At 47.9% G+C, this 19,149-nt stretch overlaps 1 protein-coding gene across 9 annotated transcripts in view; it reads left to right on the forward strand.

The window, feature by feature from the left end:
* Window positions 1–19,149, forward strand: part of LTBP1 (latent transforming growth factor beta binding protein 1) — a 321,387-nt gene that overhangs the window by 237,651 nt on the left and 64,587 nt on the right. For all 9 annotated transcript variants that reach the window (XM_075924972.1, XM_075924973.1, XM_075924974.1 and 6 more), the window contains one exon: window positions 9,164–9,289. In XM_075924972.1, the coding sequence (XP_075781087.1) occupies window positions 9,164–9,289 (126 nt within the window). The remainder of the gene's footprint in view (window positions 1–9,163; window positions 9,290–19,149) is intronic.

The following is a 19,149-nucleotide window of genomic DNA, read 5'->3' on the forward strand; positions in this document are numbered from 1 at the left end:
GGAGTGGGTAGGGAGTGCCACACTTACCTGCAGGCACACCCCTTGGGTATGTCTACACTACAAAGTTAGTTTGAAATAATAGACGTTAGTTCGAACTAACTTTCATAGGTGCTACACTAGCGCTCCGTTAGTTCAAATTTAATTCGAACTAGCGGAGCGCTTAGTTCGAACTAGGTAATCCTCATTCCACGAGGATTAAACCTAGTTCGAACTAGCTAGTTCGAATTAAGGGGTGTGTAGCCCCTTAATTCGAACTAGTGGGAGGCTAGCCCTCCCCAGGTTTCCCTGGTGGCCACTCTGGACAACATCAGGGAAACTCTATTGCCCCCCTCCCGGCCCCAGACCCCTTAAAGGGGCATGGGCTGGCTACGGTGCCCGTGCCAGGTGCAAACCTGCCAGCACCCAGCCAGCAGACCCTGCACCTGGCACGGATCGAGCCACCCACCCGATGCCCCCCAGCCCTCCCCCTCTTCCCGGGACCAGGCTGGCGGCTCCCAGGACCTTGCCCGGGACCGCAAGAGGCGGGCACCCGCCTGGGCTAGTGCGGACTTCGTGCACCTTGTCCACGATCTCCGCACTAGGCACAGGAAAGTGGCCGGCTTGGGCAGGATAGCTGCCAGCCTGGCCACCCAGGAGCAGGTGTGCAAGAGAATCAAGGGGGTCCACTGAGACCCCCCCGACCCTGAGCCCTGAGCTTACAATGGCCGTCCTGGGTCACACCAAAGGTCCATCTAGCCCAGTAGCCTGTCTGCCGACAGCGGCCAACCCTAGGGACCCTGGAGGGGATGGACCGAAGACAGTGACCAAGCCATTTGTCTCGTACCATCCCTCTCCAGCCTTCCACAAACCTTGGGCAGGGACACCACTCCTACCCCCTGGCTAATAGCGCTCCATGGACCCAACCTCCATGACTTGATCTCACTTCCCTTTAAACTCTGTTCCAGTTCTAGCCTTCACAGCCTCCTGCAGCAAGGAGTTCCACAGGTTGACTCTTTGCTTTGTGAAGAACAACTTTCTGTTACTAGTTTGAAGCCTGCTACCCATTCCTTTCCTTTGGTGTCCTCTAGTCCTTCTTTATGGGAACTAATGAAGAACTTTTCTGTATGCACCGTCTCCACCCAACTCCTGCTTTTAGAGACCTCTATCCTGTCCCCCCTCCGTCTCCTCTTTTCTAAGCTGAAAAGTCCCAGTCTCTTTAGCCTCTCTTCATATGGGACCTGTTCCCAACCCCTGATCATTTTAGTTGCCCTCCCCTCTCCCAGCCTCTCTCTTCCCCTCTCCCACCTCCTTTTCCCAGTCTCCCCCAGTTTTGTTCAATAAAGACAGAGTCTTCTTCGAGTGCTTGCTCATGTCCATTCTGATTAGGTGTACGCGCGCCGCGTGCACGGATTCCGGAGCTTTTTTCCTTTAGCAGTATCCATAGGGCCAGCAGGGAGCCCCCTGGAGTGGCGCCGGTATACCGGTGCATATATACCCCTGCTGGCCTTCCCACCCCTCAGTACCTTCTTACCGCCCGTGATGGTAGCTGGAGCATGCTTCAGGCTATTGCCTATCTCTTAGCAGCTTATCTCTTATCCGTTGTATTATAGTTCCAGTTGAAGTTTTTTATCTAGTTAAGTAGTTGTTAAGTATTGTAAATAGTTAGTTAGATAAGGGAGCAGTGGAACCCTCCCGCGAGGGGAGGGCATGCCAGGGCCCCAGGGCTTTAAACCCTGTGCTTCCTGTTCCAAACCTATGCCCTGCGGAGATCCCCACTCTGACTGCCTAAAGTGTCTGAGTGAGGCACATCGAGCTGAAAGCTGCTCTATCTGTAAGAGCTTTAAGCCCCGGACCAAGAAGGAGAGGGACTCCCGGCTGAAACTCCTGCTAATGGAGTCGGCACTGCAGCCTCAGAGCGAGGAGCAGCTTCACTCTGCCCGCAGCGCACTGTTGGCGGCACCGTCGGACAGCAAGGCACCGAGGCGCAGATCGTCACCGGTGCCGAGGGCCTCTAAGAGCTCGAGGGGACGCTCGGCAGAGAGGAGTGCCCAGAAGGTGCGCCCTAAGGAGGGGCACCTTTCTTCTAAGTCCTCTAGAAAGAGGCGCAGCCCGGACAAGGGCAAGAGTCCTGGGCAGCCCGTGGGGCTAGGAGAGATCCGTCGGCCCTCCCCCCCAGAAACTTTTGAGGCGGCCCGGGACCTCATTCACATGGCTGTGGATGAAGGGGAGGGCCCGGTGCCGCGGGAGCGGACCACGCCGGCGCCGGCCTCAAGTGCCCCCCAGCAGGACATGGCCGGGTTGTGGGACCCTCTGGGCGAAGGGCAGGCCTCGGCCCAGCAGCAGCAGTTTCTCCTGGTGCCGGGGAGAACACCGGCACTGGAGCCAGGACGAACACCGGCACCGACCCTAGGCCCGCTCCCGACGGCACCGGCAGCGACACCGGGAGCGTGTGGGCTTGCGGCGCCGACGGCACCGGCACCGGTGCAGGGTCCGGTGCCGCAGACAGCTCCCTGGGCGGTGCAGGGCCCCGCACCGTACTACGCGCCACCTGCGGTGCCGCAGCAGGTGCCCCGCACGGCACCGACGCTGATGCCTCTCCTGGCACCGATCCCTGCTTACTCCTTGGGAGCACAGCAGCAGAGCACGGCACCGATGCACATGACGGCACCGGAGGGTTATGCACCGGCCTATCAGATGCATCTGGGCGCGGTACCGCCGCAGCAAAGGCCTCCACTCATGCCCCCACCGGCACTGCGTGTGGTGCACAGGGGCAAGCCATCGGCCATGGCAGACCAGCGTAGGGTGCAGGCTTCATCGGCCCCTCCCTGGTCAGCATCAGAGTACTCTTCGGAGGCCGAGTCGGTGGCTTCGACCGGGCCCTCATATAGGTCGCGGCCCCACCATAGGTCCCGCTCGTCGGTCAGATCATCTCACCGGGAGCCGATGGTCCAGCAGCAGTCGCAGGGGCAACCCCAGTGGGCTTTCTGGACGCCCTGGGCATACCACCAGGCCCAGGGGCCTCCCCCTACGGGGCCGGCAGCGGGTTCATCCTGAAGGAGTAGCACCCCATCTGCCACCCCCTTGACAGCCCCCCGCCTGGAGGCAGCTCGCCCATGGTGTCGATGCCGAGACCCCTGGTTATTAGTCAGGGGGAGCCAGGGGCACAGATAACCGAGGAGGAGGCAATCCCCTCAAGGGAGTTCTCGTCGTCTTCTCCAGACGAGGCCCTGGCCGACCCCGCACCTCAGCCCCCGTCTATGGACTCCAGGGCGCACCAGGAGCTGCTCCGAAGGCTGGCGGTCAATCTTGCGGTCCAGCACGAGGAGGTTCACGAGGACTTAGATCCAATGGTGGAGACCATAGCGGCAGCGGGCCCTGGTCGAGTGGCACTCCCACTGAATAAAATGGTGGACAAGCTGTCTAAAACCCTGCGGCAGACGCCGGCTTCTATTGCACTGACCCAGAAGGGGGTCGAGAGAAGGTACTATGTACCCCAGGAGGGGCACGAGTATCTTTTTACCCACCCGGCTCCGGGATCCATAGTGGTTCAGGCCGCTGGGCAAAAGGAGCGCCAAGGGCCTCCAGGTCCCACCCCGAAGGCAAAGGAGCCTAGGAGATTGGACCTGCTTGGCCGGAAGGCCTATGCCACGGGGAGCCTCCAGCTACGTATAGCTAACCAGCAACTAATGCTGGGGCGTTATGCTTTTAACACATGGGCGTCTATGCAGAAATTTGCCAGCCAGCTTCCTCCCGAATCCCGCCAGGAATTCGGGGCCCTGACGGAAGAGGGGCAAGCAGTGGCGCGTACCTCTCTCTAGGCGGCCTTGGAAGCAGCTGATTCCGCAGCCCACACCATGGCCACAGGGGTTGTGATGAGGCGTAGTGCCTGGCTGCAGGTGTCTGGCATCCCACCCGAGGTGCAGACAACTATCCAGGACCTGCCCTTTGAGGGGCCGGCCTTGTTTTCAGAGCAGACTGATTCCAAGCTGCATAGTCTAAAGGACTCAAGGGCAACCCTGAAGTCGCTAGGGATACATACCCCAGCGCCTCAGAGGCGCTCTTTCCAGACTAGATCCTACCCTAGAAGGGGGCAAAACATCGATAGGGGTCGCAGGAGAGGCCGCAACAATAGCCGCCCTGACCTCTTCAGAGGCAGGCGTAGGGGCCCTCGGTCAGACTCCGAGAGAAGCTCAGGGCCGTCTCCCGGTCACCAAACTAAGCCCTCATTTTGAAGGTACGCCGGAGAGCAGAGTACCAGTAGCGCCTATCTGTCCGCCCTTTGGGGACCGTCTTTCCCTCTTTTACCAGGAATGGTTAAAGATCACGTCGGACCGTTGGGTCCTAGACCTGGTGAAGCAGGGATATACTATCCCCTTCCTTTCCTACCCTGCCTCCCATCCCCCAACCCCGTCCCTTTTCAGGGACTCCTCTCACGAGACACTCCTTCGGCAGGAGGTGTCCAACCTGTTGATGCTAGGGGCCATAGAAAGGGTGCCTCCAGACGTAAGGGGAAAGGGTTTCTACTCCCACTACTTCCTAGTACCCAAGGCGAAAGGGGGCATGCGTCCCATACTAGACCTCTGAAACCTGAACACCTTTATAAGGAAGAAAAAGTTCAGGATGGTGACGCTAGCCTGCATCATCCCATCGCTCAGAAAGGGGGACTGGTATGCTGCTCTCGATTTAAAGGATGCGTACTTCCACATTTCAATTTTTCGAAGTCACAGAAAATTCCTCCGGTTCACGGTGGGACAGGACTACTTCCAGTTTACGGTCCTCCCTTTTGGACTGTGTACAGCCCCGAGAGTTTTTACCAAATGTATGATGGTGGTAGCCACGTTTCTGAGGTGGCACAGGGTCCAAGTGTTCCCATACCTGGACGACTGGCTCATAAGGGGCAAGTCTCGAGAACAAGTGCTGGACCATGTCTCGAGGGCCAGGGGTTTTTTTGAGGGTCTCGGCCTCCTCATAAACGAGGCCAAGTCACTGCTAGAGCCCACGCAAGTCATAGACTTTGTGGGGGCCCATCTGGACTCGCCTGTGGGCAAGGCGTCCCTACCGAAAGACAGATTTACGACCATTCGATCGCTGGTAGTGGGGCTGCAGGAGTTCCCAACTACGCCGGCGAGGACCTGCATGAGGCTGCTAGACCACATGGCGGCGGGCACTTACGTGGTCCAACACGCCAGGCTACGCATGCGCCCATTGCAGGGGTGGCTCAAGGTAGCGCACAACCCCTTGAGGTCACCGCTAGACGCGGTGGTAACTATCCCTCAGGACATTCTGCGCTCACTGGACTGGTGGAAGGACGAGAGCACGGTGTGTGCGGGGGTCCGATTCACCAAGCCGTCCCCGTCTGTGCAGCTGGTCATGGACGCTTCGGACGTGGGATGGGGCGCTCACCTGGGCAACCTCAGGACACAAGGTACGTGGTCAACAGAGGAGGCTCACCTCCATATAAATATCAAGGAGCTGCGGGCGGTCAGGTTGGCCTGCAGGGCGTTCCTTCCCCACTTACAGAACAGCGTGGTGGCGGTGCAGACAGACAACACTACGGCCATGTTCTATATCAACAAACAGGGTGGGGCGCGTTCCTCTCCCCTGTGCCGGGAAGCCCTAGATCTATGGGAACTGTGTATAGCCCACAGCATTTTCCTGGAGGCATCTCACCTCCCGGGAACCAGGAACAGGCTAGCGGACAGGCTCAGCCGTTCAATCCAGGCGCACGAGTGGGTGCTAAGGGGGGATGTACTTCACGAGGTCTTCCAAAGGTGGGGGTTTCCCCGCCTGGACCTGTTTGCAACTCTGAGCAACGCCAAGTGCGGGGAGTTCTGTTCGTACATGGGGCACGGTCAGGGCTCTCGGGGAGATGCACTGCAGGTCAGCTGGCCCAGGGGCCTACTCTATCCCTTCCCCCCGTTCCCTCTGATCCACGACACACTCCTCAGAGTGCAGAGGTTCAGGGCTCGGGCCATCCTGATAGCGCCAGTATGGCCTCGACAGTACTGGTTCACCACCTTGCTGGATCTGACTGTGGAGGGCCCGCTATGGCTACCCCTAGTGCCAGATCTAATCACTCAGAGCTGCAAGGCCGGGGTGGAACTCCACCCAAGCCTTCCATCTCTCCACCTAGCAGCGTGGCTCCTCAGTGGCTCTCAGTGACGGAGCGAGCCTGCTCCAGACCAGTCCAGGAGGTCCTCTTAGAAAGCAGAAAGCCGTCCACTAGAGCCCTTTACGAGGCTAAGTGGAAGAGGTTTACTTCCTGGCTGGAGGGCAGGACGCTCGCTCCAGGTGAAGGGGCGGTTCCGACTGTCCTGGAATTCCTTCTCCACCTGCGGAAACAGGGCCTGGCCACAGCCTCCCTAAGGGTGTACCTGGCGGCCATAGCGGCCTTCCACACCGGGGGGGGCCAAAGGTCTATCTTTGCCAATCCCTTGGTTAAAAGGTTTCTAAAGGGAGTCGACAGGATGATGCCATATGAGAGGCCTCCGGTACCGGCTTGGGACCTTAACCTGGTCCTGACTGCCCTTATGAAGCCCCCATTCGAGCCCCTGGCTTCATGCTCTTTGATACATCTGTCTTATAAGGTAGCTTTCCTTGTGGCCATTACCTCGGCCAGGCGGGTGTCTGAGCTTAGGTCTCTCACCTCAGAACCACCTTACACGGTGTTTTTTAAAGACAAGGTGAGGTTGCGTCCACACCCGGGATTTCTTCCCAAGGTGGTCTCACACTTCCACATGTCCCAAGATATTTACCTGCCAGTGTTTTACCCCAAGCCACACGCGTCGCCCAGGGAACAGGCGCTGCACTGCCTGGACATTAGGAGGGCATTGGCTTTTTATATAGATAGGACATGAGACTTTCGTAAGTCAAATCAATTGTTTATTTCGGTGGCGGAAAGGATGTGTGGTCAGCCAGTCTCGGCGCAGCACATATCCTCGTGGATTACTTCCTGCATTCGACTGTGCTACGAGGGCGCGGGTAAACCACCGCCGCGCATAACAGCACATTCCACTAGAGCCCAGGCAACGTCGGCGGCGTTCCTGGCCTGCGTGCCGATTTTGGAGATCTGCAGGGCAGCAACCTGGTCATCAGTGCACACCTTTGCAGAGCATTATGCAATCACGCAGCTGGCCAGGGAGGATGCTGCTGTCGGGACGGCAGTTCTGTGTTCTGCAGAATAATAAAATCATAGTTAGTCACCTTCCGACCCCGCCTCCGCAGGGGGGACATGGCTAGGGACTCACCTAATCAGAATGGACATGAGCAAGCACTCGAAGAAGAAGAAGAGGTTACTTACCTCGTAACAGTAGTTCTTCGAGATGTGTTGCTCATGTCCATTCTGCATCCCACCCACCTCCCCATGTTGGAAGGAGCCGGCAAGAAGGAACTGAGCGGTGGGAGGGCCAGCAGGGGTATATATGCACCGGTATACCGGCGCCACTTCAGGGGGCTCCCTGCTGGCCCTATGGATACTGCTAAGGGAAAAAAGCTCCGGAATCCGTGCACGCGGCGCGCGTACACCTAATCAGAATGGACATAAGCAACACATCTCGAAGAACTACAGTTACGAGGTAAGTAACCTCTTCTTCCATTTTGGAAGACACGTTATCTTTATTTTGTACATCAAGAAGAGGGGCTAGGGAAGGGTAAGTGGAAGGAGGTGAGGGAGGAATGGGGCACGAGCCCCCGATGGGGAGGACTGGGCTGGCTCTGCGGGCTTCTGGGGGTGGAAGCTCTCCCAATTGCCCCGTCTCCCCAGATGGCATCCTGCGGCAAGTGCAGCCGGTCTGATGGCCGAGTGCTGTGATGTGCCCAGTGTGGGTAGTCTGGGCACTCCAAGCCAGGACTGCTTTGCAAGCGGGGAACCCCTGAGAACTGTCTGTCCGGGGTGGGGGTCGGGACCCTTTAAGCACAGCCCTCGGCTAGCCTGAGACAGCATCTCCACGCTCTAAGTCCTCCTCTCATGCCCTGCCTGCACTGCTTCCGGCCATCCTTAACCCTGCTTCAGGGTCCACTTTAATGTGGACGCGCTAGTTCGAATTAGCAAAACGCTAATTCGAACTAGTTTTTAGTTCTAGATGCGTTAGTTCGAATTAGCTTAGTTCGAATTAACTAATTCGAACTAAGTTAGTTCGAATTAGCGCTGTAGTGTAGACATACCCTTGGCTCCTTGGGCCATGAGGTTCTCCAGGTGCTGCTGCCCCCAGTGCACTCTCCTGCCAGCCCTGAGAGAAGGGGGGCTCTATGTGCTGCTTCAGCTGCTAGACCAGCACACAGCATAGAGCCTGCATGTGCACACATGCACGTGTATACACACACACACACACACACACAAGCACAGGGAAATAAATGTAGATCTGTTAAGTACAAAATATAAAAAATTCAACAAGAAAATAAATAAAGTAGATGATTTCACAATTAGATATATGTGATAGGTTGGGTCACAGAGGTTCCCTTGAGACTGTCACCTGCTTATACCACTGAGCTTGCCTCCCTGTCAGCTAGGACACCCCATCATCATCAACAGAATTACTGACGCAGGGTGGGCTGCAGAAATTTGTATTGTTGATGATGCTTGATCCAGAAAGACTAAAAAATTTATTTTCTGATTCCAGGTTGAGTTTGCAGGGTAGGCAGCAGAAAAAATATCTTTACTTGTAAAAACAAAGCAGCACTTGACTACTCCACATGCACCAACATCTTGAGAACATGCCCACCACACTCAAAAGATGCTTTTTGGCTGAATCATATAGAAAATCAGCTGATTGGAAACAAAGTAATCTTTCAAACTCTGCCAGCAAGACCTTGAGCCAAAAGCTTGACTGTATTCTGGGCCCTTTGTGCCACTTGAGCAGCACAAAGGGGCCAGCCAGGAAGCAGTCAGTTTGGCCATAGGAAAAGTCTCCTTACAAATGGAAGTTGTCAGCTAGTGCAGAGCTGATGTAGCTTGCTTCTGCATCATTCCCCATATGGGATCATGTATGACAACCGGAGCGAACATTTGCAAACAGGTATTTGCACTTCTCACACACGTTTTGACAGTTTAACGGACTGTCATTAACTCGTGTAAATAGATTTTGGTAATAATGCCAAACTTTAAGGCACATCAGAATCAATTGCAAAAGTAATATTGGAGCGGGGTGTTTTAAAAGATTTTACAGTTCTTCTTTGTGTTTTCCAGATATCAATGAATGTGAAGGATCTGAACTCTGTTTGCCACATGGGAAATGCATAAATACAGATGGTTCTTTCCATTGCATTTGTGAACAAGGCTTTTCAGTTTCTGCAAATGGCCAAACATGTGAAGGTGAGATGAGTAGTGGTACCATAGTGAATTTCACTCTGTAGCCATATGCCACAGTAGGGATTACATGTAATTTAAGCGCTTATGTTGCTAAAAGCATTTTAGGCAACATAAGTTATCGCCTTCCTCATTCGAAGCACCAATAGCTGCCTTAAATGTTTTAAAGAGAATATAGAGAACTAAATATTAAATGCTACCCTGATGCAATATTGATTTCGCATTGCTAGTCATAAGAAGTTAAGAAATGCAATTGAAGGCCAGGTTCTTACTTATGTAAGTGATCCCATGGACTGTGTGGAACTAGTTGTGTCATAAGGTGGTCACAATTTGGCTGTTATATTCCAAAATCAACATTAATGTTGCAACCTTGAACATAAGTATATGATATTTTATATATTTGCTTTTATGGTAAACATAACTTAATATTACTCCTTATTTCATAAAATTTATAGTGTGAAATGTACAAAACAAGCAGGAAGACTGAGTGAATGTTAGAAACTTAACTTCTGCTTTTCTTGTCTTTGGGTGACTTTAATTGTGCAACCTTAATGCTTTATAATATTTAATAAATTAGGGTATGTCTACATAGCAAAGTTGTGGTAGGGGGCTGGAACACATGACCTATGAAGAGAGGCTGAGGGATTTGAGTTTTAGTCTGCAGAAGAGAAAAGTAAGGGGGAATTTGATAGCAGCCTTCAACTTCCTGAAGGGAGGTTCCAAAGAGGATGGAGAAAGGTTGTTCACAGTAGTGATGGATGGCAGAACAAGGAGCAGTGGTCTCAAGTTACACTGGGGGAGGTCTAGGTTGGATATTAGGAAAAACTATTTCACCAGAAGGGTGGTGAAATACTGGAATGGGTTACCTAGGGAGGTGGTGGAATCTCCATCCCTAGAGATTTTTAAGTGTTGGCTTGACAAAGCCCTGGCTGGGATGATTTAGTTGGGATTGGTCCTTCTTTGGGCATGGGGCTGGATTTGATTACTTCCTAAGGTCTCTTCCAGCTCTATGATTATATGATTCTATTTTGGAATAACAGCCATTAGTCTGAAATAACTATGTGTGCTTCTACACAGCCATTCCATTATTTCTAATAATTTCAAAATAATGGATGGTTTATTCTGAAATCTGTAAACCTCGTTCTACGAGGAATAACACCTATTCTGAAATAGCTATTTCAAAATAAGACGTGTGTTAATGCTCCACTGCTGCTATGTTGAAATAGCCCCTCACCAGGGCCATTCTAAGTTATTCCTCCCCCATGCATCCTGGGGCTCTAAATTGAGATAGCACATCTATACTACAGAAAAGCCTCAAAAATTAGTCCCAGACAGGCTTCCCTAATATGTAGATGTGCTATTTCAAAATAAGCTATTTCAGAATAATTTATTTCAAAATTGATGTGCAGTGTAGAGATAGCCTTAAAGTGCAGTATGTGGGGGATATAACTGAAAAAGGAACATAACAGATGGAAGGAGAGAGAGAGAGAATAGAATAAAGAAATGGAAAAAGGTGAGTTAGAAGCGAGAAGAAACTTAGCTATAAATTGACAAAACTGTTCATAGCTGGAAAATGTCTTTATTTTAAAATCGTGTGGTGGCATTGGAAGGAGGGAATTGGTCACAAAATGCACATAAATAGAAGATGGCATTCAGACTTTTGGCAAGTCTTAAGAGTGGCCATTACTACTACAAAGTTTACTCACCTTTAATGTAGGGCTTCTCAAATGTGCGAGCAGTAAAACCTTAACTTAATTTTTTAATGTTTTCATTGCTCTATTTGAAACAAATAAAACTGTAGTATGTTTAAAATACAGACATGGAGGAAATACTCATGCAGTAGAAATAAGGAAATCATGGTTAATTTCTGTTTGCATGAAGCTATTTTAAAATCCTGTCTTAGCTTTATATTAGTCCTTTTAAAATTTGTTAGAGCTAAAAGAAATAGTTCTTCAGTTTAGATTTTTCAATTTTAAACCAAACTCATACATCTCCCTCATGCTCTTCTTCCCCCTTCTCCCATGCACATGCACGCGCACACCCACGTAGATCTTTTTCATAAATGGTAGTAAAAAGAGTTCCAGTAATAACAATGGTGAGAAACCTCAACCACAGGACTGGAACGTTTGCAGATGAGGTGCTCTTGGAGTTTTTGTTTGGCTCCAGCATAAGAAAGTGTCCTGTTGCTGACTGAAAGCACATACTTGCCAGCAGTGCTCATCTACTGAGCTGAGGGTGAATTTTAAAAAAGATATTATGATCCATAAAAGAAGGAAAACATTCTTTTTACCATCAACAAAGCAAAAAATAAAAGTTCCATCAACCAACTTCAGAATAGACATTCATATTGATACACGTGCTATTCAGTCCAGAAATTGTGTGAAACATACAATTCTGGGGAGGAGGGGGGACAAAATAAAACAATACAAACAAACAAAAAACCCAGAGGACATTTTGAAAAGCAGTTCTAGAGAATGCACAAATAACAGAAATACTGGGTAGCGTTCTAAGCAACTATGTGTTGGAAACTAGGAAAGATGGACTTCAGGCACCCAACCAGCTGCTTCTCCACTGCAGATGCTCATGCAGGAGGCCAGTTAACCCATGTAAGCTTATTTCTCATGGTGCCACCTCTATAAACCTCATCTCATCAGTCTTTTCAGTGCTGGTACAAAGACCTTCTCTGCTGTTGAGAGGGTGTATGGAGACCTCCTGCTTGGTTATTGTGTTCACTTCCCACACTTCATGAATTATATACTGGGGGGGAGAGGATTGACGTAATTTTTGTCTAACATATACCTGCTGTAGCAATAGATAATAAAAACCAGATATGCTGTTGGCAGTGGGATATTGCTGTACTACCATGAGGAGATGGGAGTCAAATATTTAGATCTGTTACAGTACCAACCATCTTGTCAGTGCTCAGTAATTAATAGTCGCATAAACTGAAAGAGACATGCTTTTCTCCTGCCATTAGAATAACCTTATTAGTTAAAGAGAAAACAGTACATCTGAAGAGGTCTGGCAGCGAGATGCATTTTTATGATCTCAAACAGCAAGAATAATTCAAAGCTCTCTCAAAATCCAGACTGCTAAAATTATTCGTTTAAAATTGGGACAGGATATTTAGATTCCATCCTGTGTTCAGCAGGGAAGAAGTTAACCGTCTTCAGTCTCTGAACAAGAGCACTTTTGTAGGTATCTTCCTCACTATAGACTGTAAGGTAGAACTCAATCGGGAAGGTTTAAATTAAACACACTATACCACAAGAACAAAACAAAACTCTGTTAAAGGAACATTATCATAGTTGCAAAGTCAAGCACTCAAAAATTAGGAAATGACAGAATTAAAAAACAACCTCAACTAAACAAAAGCCATAATTGCTAACTTGATAGAGTCCCACAGAAATAGTGAGCAATATGGCCAGGTGTGTGGTAGTTAACCAGCACTATTCCTAGAGATGTGGTGACACGATTTATGATGATGGTTATGTGTACAAAGTTAATCTTCATTACAGACAAAAAGAAAGTCAGATTTTGAAATAAATTAAAAAGGATGGAATCAGAAGATTTATTTCCAGGCATCTAAATATGTTTATAAACAACAGAGAGTAAAATAAAAAGTATAAAATGCACTAACCATGCTTCCAGGGTACTGTTGGTGTACATGGGATGCAGAACTGGCTGTATATTTGGCATTTGAGAAATTATTTGAATAACTGAACTAAGGAAGGTTGCTTACAATCTGAAACAGTAATAATCCTTTTCATTTATAATTGGCTGCTGTATGCGGCCATTTTAATTTTAAAAAATGTAGAGCTTTAAAGCTGAAAAGTTTTTAAGCAGACACCAATTACTTCAGTTCTGGTTTTTACATGTTCCTCATTTACATGTTCCTCATTTTTAGAATTCAGTTTCACATAAAATAAATGAAAAAAGAACAAAAACAAAAAGAAGTTATTCCTAGGTACTGAGGGTATGTCTACACTACCCCGCTAGTTCGAACTAGCGGGGTAATGTATGCATACCGCACTTGCTAATGAAGCCCGGGATTTGAATTTCCCGGGCTTCATTAGCATAAGCGGGGAGCCGCCATTTTTAAATCCCCGCTGCTTCGAACCCCGTGTAGCGCGGCTACACGGGGCTCGAACTAGGTAGTTCGGACTAGGGTCCTATTCCGAACTACCGGTACTCCTCGTGAAACGAGGTGTACCGGTAGTTCGGAATAGGCACCCTAGTCCGAACTACCTAGTTCGAGCCCCGTGTAGCCGCGCTACACGGGGTTCGAAGCAGCGGGGATTTAAAAATGGCGGCTCCCCGCTTATGCTAATGAAGCCCGGGAAATTCAAATCCCGGGCTTCATTAGCAAGTGCGGTATGCATACATTACCCCGCTAGTTCGAACTAGCGGGGTAGTGTAGACATACCCTGAGAGAGGATGTGGCTTCCAGCTGCAGAAGCTACTGGGTTCTTCACACTAGTTGCCTTTGTGAATTTTACTTCTAGACAAATGAGTGAGAATCACTGTTTATATCATCAGAGTAAGGACTAATGGTATTTAGCTGGATTTAACTGCCTTTAGTAAGATGGAAACATTTTCCATCTCTCTGGGTTGTTTTCTTAAGTTCAGATGCTTTCTGAAAAGTTAAAAACAACAACATAAGATGATTAAGGATCTTGTGTGGTTAATCCTGGTCTTGAGTCTTAATGACTACTGGCCAAAGCAAACTGCACATCTATGTAGACTTTACCCACTTCCAAGAAGTAAATCAAACCTGTGTAGTAGCTGTAGTATTCCATCACTGCCCCCTTCCCAGGAGATGAATGTGGTGGGTGAGTCTTGATAGTTACCTAATAAGGAGACTCTTGGAAGTAACATAGGTGCAAGGAACTCATTAGCTTTTCATTGAGTTTCTTAAGGTTCTCTCAAAGGTTCTTCCCTAGCCGACTGTCAGACGGCTTCAGCAGCAATAAGTATTGGCAGCATCCTTAGTGCTAAGCAGCAGCCTTGCCCTGATACCCAAGCCTCTACTCTGCTCCTAGCAACTCTCAGTGCTGCCCCCAGCTCCATCCCCAGTGCCTCTTCCGAGAACCCCTCCAGCACCTCCCCTCTCTGGGTCAAGGCTGTTATACATACAAAATGCCTACCACAAACCTCAAAATTGGGGAAATGAGAAGTTAAGTGATTAACAGTAGATAATTTCTATTTCTCCATCCAGACACCTTACTATATGCATATCATTGTTCACATCACAAACTTAACCGTGCCTTTGTTGGGAAGAGAAGAAGCTTTTGGGAAGGAGATGCAGGAACTGAGGCATTTCTTTGCGGTCATGGGTATGATCCACTAAGTGTGCAAATGAATTCCTCCAACGTAGTGTGCAGAGGCCGATATCACAGACACACCAGATCCCAACTTGAATAATATTCTACAGTGAAGCTGAAAACTCCATCCTTGACCTGTCAAAAGTAAACCCAGAATAAATTCATGGCACTCTCCAAAATGGGCCACCTTCTTGGTAAACACTTAGTAATATCCTAGCAAGGCTCCACAGCCCTCTCAGGGTATGTCTAGACTACATCCCTCTGTTGTCAGAGGGATGTAAATTAGACATACCGAAATTGCTAATGAAGCGGGAATTTAAATATCCCGCGCTTCATTAGAATAAAAATGGCCAACACTTTTTGCCGACGCGGCAATTTGCCGGCAAAAAGCGGCAGTCTAGACAGGGATCGGACAACAAGGAAAGCCTTTTCTAACCGATCCCTTATGCCTCATGCAACGAGGTTTACAGAATCAGTCGGAAAAGGCTTTTCTTGTCGACCGATCCCCATCTAGACTGCCACTTTTTGTCGGCAAATTGCCGTGTCGGCAAAAAGCGGTGGCCATTTTTATTCTAATGCAATGCAGGATATTTAAATCCCCTCTTCATTAGTAATTTCAGTATGTCTAAATTACATCCCTCTGGCAACAGAGGGATGTAGTCTAGACATACCCTCACATGTGCTGAAATAGACAGATTGGGGTCCCAGCCATAGTGTATCCACCTTGACACTGAGCAGTGACCCAGGACTTGAATGGAAAATAGCCTCTTTCTTCATCCAGAGATGCACATGACCATCACCACGTGAAGTAGCCACCCACCAATACTTCATGTGGCCACATGTGAACACTGTGTTCAAAATCCTCGTTATTCTAACTGTCCCTCACTATTATTATAATTATTTTATATTATAAATATTATGGGAATATTTAGAGGGCTCAGCTAAGATTGGGGCCTTATTGTGCTAGACTATATACTGAACAAATGTGTAAGGAAACAGTCCTTGCCATGAAATACTTACAAGCTGAATAAGCAGAAAACTAAAGTTAATCACATCTTTAGGTGCTTTCCTGCAAGCAGTGTTTTCCTTAATTTGGACACACATGCTTTGCTGAATAGATATAGGCTTAAATACATGCTTTAACTGTTTTGCTTAGTTAAGCCTCAATCCTGCACTCATTCAGATAAAATGCTTACTGATTTCAAATCAGTAGGAGTTTTGATTAAGGAATGCAGAACTGGCACTGGATTTTAAAATGTCATAATTACAAAGCTACATTTTAATTGTATAAGAAATATGTTGTATCTTGATTACTTATCGTCTCCCACCTCTGTCTCTATATAAGCAAGACATTTGCCCATTACAAGCCACATGCTTTACTGGTGATTAAAGCAACAAATGCCCTTTCCGGCTGTAAAACAGGAGGCCTTTGAATGAGCTGTCTAGACAAGGAAAAATATTTGGTGCTGGTCCCTCTCTGTAGGTTCCCAGTCACTCACTGTATGAGTCAGTCGTGTTCAGACTGTGTACTTTTTAAAACAAAATCATCCTCTGTGGATGTGTTATATATTTAATTAGGACACTTGTTGCAATGATGGATTTTCTTTCTGCTGCTTTTTAGTCAATGACCTCATTTTACCTTTTGAGAACAGTTATATGATTCTTTCCCATCTGTTTTCTTTGATATATACCTATTCCCAGAAAATGAGACTGTAATTTATATAATTTTGAATCCCAAGTCCTTGTCTTCTCTGTGTGGACTTTAAAAGGATAACTGTTCTGTGGCTCGGAATTACGGGCAGTCCCCGGGTTACATGGATCCGACTTACATCGGATCCCTACTTACAAACGGGGTGAGGCAACCCCGTACTAGCTGCTTCCCCCCAGCAGACCAGGGAATGCGAAGCTAGGGTCCCCCCCCCCCAGCAGACCAGGGAGATGCAGAGCAGCTTTTCTCAGCAGACATCTCAGCTTGAGAATAAAGGACTAAGGGAAGTTAGGTGTGGGAGAATAAAACTGAGCTCTGGAGAAATGTTTGGCTAGAGTTTCCCCTACAATATGTACTAGTTCCGACTTACATACAAATTCAACTTAAGAACAAACCTACAGTCCCTATCTTGTACGTAACCCGGGGACTGCCTGTACTGTTATTAAACTGTAATTGGCCACTGGATATGTATGCCGTGCAATGCAGTACAATGTATTGCTTTTTATTGTCTTACACACTTGGCTTTCAATCATATATTCCTTAGACAGAATTCTCATTTACCCTCAATGGAAGTTTTGTCTGAACAAAGAGTAAAGGATCATGACCTTTTTCTCTGGTCACAAGTAGAAAACTCTGCAAACCATAATATGAGATTAACAAATAAAATAAAAAGATCTTATTTTCTGTAGGAAAAGGAGACAGTCAGAAAAGTACATCCATAAGTGCATGTATCCTGGGTCTTTCCTAATACTTTTGCTTTTGTTTTTCTGACTATATTTGATGCATCTTTAATAATAATTGTCCTGTGGTTGTGGTGATTGGTTAGGTGACAGAGGTATGTCAGATACAAGACAAGTCTTATTGACCTCTCAACTTTGATAATATTTCTTTAACACTATAATACAAACTATATTGGCTACTCTTATAGCTCTGTTAATTTTACTGATTTTTTTTTCCTTTGGTGATGTTGAACAATTCAATAATCAATTATTTGACAGCCCATATCCAATACTATTGTCACATTCATTTTCTATTAAATAAATGTATTAATGATAGTACTCTTTACCAAAGACAAATAACCATTTTCAAGATTAATTATTGACGTATTTTTCTTTCATCGGTTTAATAAATTGAGATAAAAATAATTCTATTAAAACACTTATTGGAAAAAATCAATCACCTATTTATTAACCACTGATAAAGATTTCTTTTCGTGTTTTCAAGTAATATTTATTACCTTCAATGGTAAAATATTCATTCCAAGATACAAGTAAAAAAAATATATCACATACAATCTCCTATATATTTGAGAGAAATTGTCTGTCTGTCTGTTTGTTCATGAACTCCTCCTACATGGGAAACACTAGGACAACCAAATTCAGTATGTCGCTTATTGTTAGCATAACTTGAAGCAAAATGGGATGTGCCTGGAATGGGATTGCTTCTCAAAGAACACACAGGAAACAGACATGACCAGGCAGGTGAAAGGGGCAGGCTGAGGGTGCCCTGCTCCACTCTGGGACTGTCTCATCCCCGAGCCTCTCACCCTGCACGCACCCTTTTGGGAAGGACAGGAAGGCTGAAGCTTCGCTCCTCCCCCCCCTCCAGATTCACGCAGGAACATTGCTGGCTGTTTCCCTTTATCAGGGAGCGATGGGAAAGTGCACAGTTTGCCACATTCCCCACTCTGACTGGGGAACGCACGGAGCAGACAAACTATGCACTTAGAATCATAGAATAATAGGACTGGAAGGGACCTCGAGAGGTCATCGAGTCCAGCCCCCCGCCCTCAAGGCAGGATCAAGCTCCGTCTACACCATCCCTGACAGATGTCTATCTAACCTGTTCTTAAATATCTCCAGAGAGGGAGATTCCACCACCTCCCTTGGCAATTTATTCCAATATTTGTCCACCCTGACAGTTAGGAATTTTTTCCTAATGTCCAGTCTAAACCTCCCCTGCTGCACTTTAAGCCCATTACTCCTTGTCCTGTCCTCAGAAACCAAGAGGAACAAATTTTCGCCTTCCTCCTTGTGACACTCTTTTAGATATTTGAAAACCGCTATCATGTCCACTTTGCTCTTGCTCCCTGACAGGGGCAAGGAGGGGAAGAGCAAGCAGCCCTAGTATGAATCAAATCTCAGGGAGCGGGCCGACCAGCCCCTCTGCAGACACATATACACCTACCCCTGTCCAGAGGCTCTTCCCCACCACCGTAACCTGACTCCTGCACTCCTTACACGAGGGGTCGGCAACCTATGGCACATGTGCCATTGGTGGCACGCGAGCCGATTTTCATTGGCATTTTGGTGGGAGCTCAGTCCCGCCCTTCCCCTCTGCTCCACTGCAGCAGGGAGCCTGCACTGCCTTGCAGGCAGGGAGTTCAGCTGATTGGCGGGAGGAGGGGGCGGAGGTTGTCATGCAGCTGCTCAGTAAAGGAACAGTAAGATAAGGATGTGTTAATGGCTTACATTTACAAACACCTAAAGAGACAGATAGGTGATTAAAGGGAATTGCATTTTTTTTTCATTTGACTTTTAATGGGAGTTAGACATCAAGTTTTCTGGAGTGCAAAGCAGGTTAGGCATGTGTCTGCCTCTTCAGGCTCCCAAATATCTCTGAATATCTGGGTCTAGCAGCAGTTCCCAACCTTTTCCAGATGGGGACCTATTTTGACAATTCAGGAAAACTTGGTGACCCTAGAGCTAAAAAACAAAGCTAAAGGTTCTGATGGGAATTATCAACAAACACATAACTCATGATTTTTCCCTGTGTTACCAGAACTGGCTGAACTTCTATTTTCACAGAGGGGGAAAAACAAAATAATAACTTAT

This window comes from Pelodiscus sinensis, chromosome 3 (assembly GCF_049634645.1).
Source record: "Pelodiscus sinensis isolate JC-2024 chromosome 3, ASM4963464v1, whole genome shotgun sequence".
NCBI classification, from domain to species: domain Eukaryota; kingdom Metazoa; phylum Chordata; order Testudines; family Trionychidae; genus Pelodiscus; species Pelodiscus sinensis.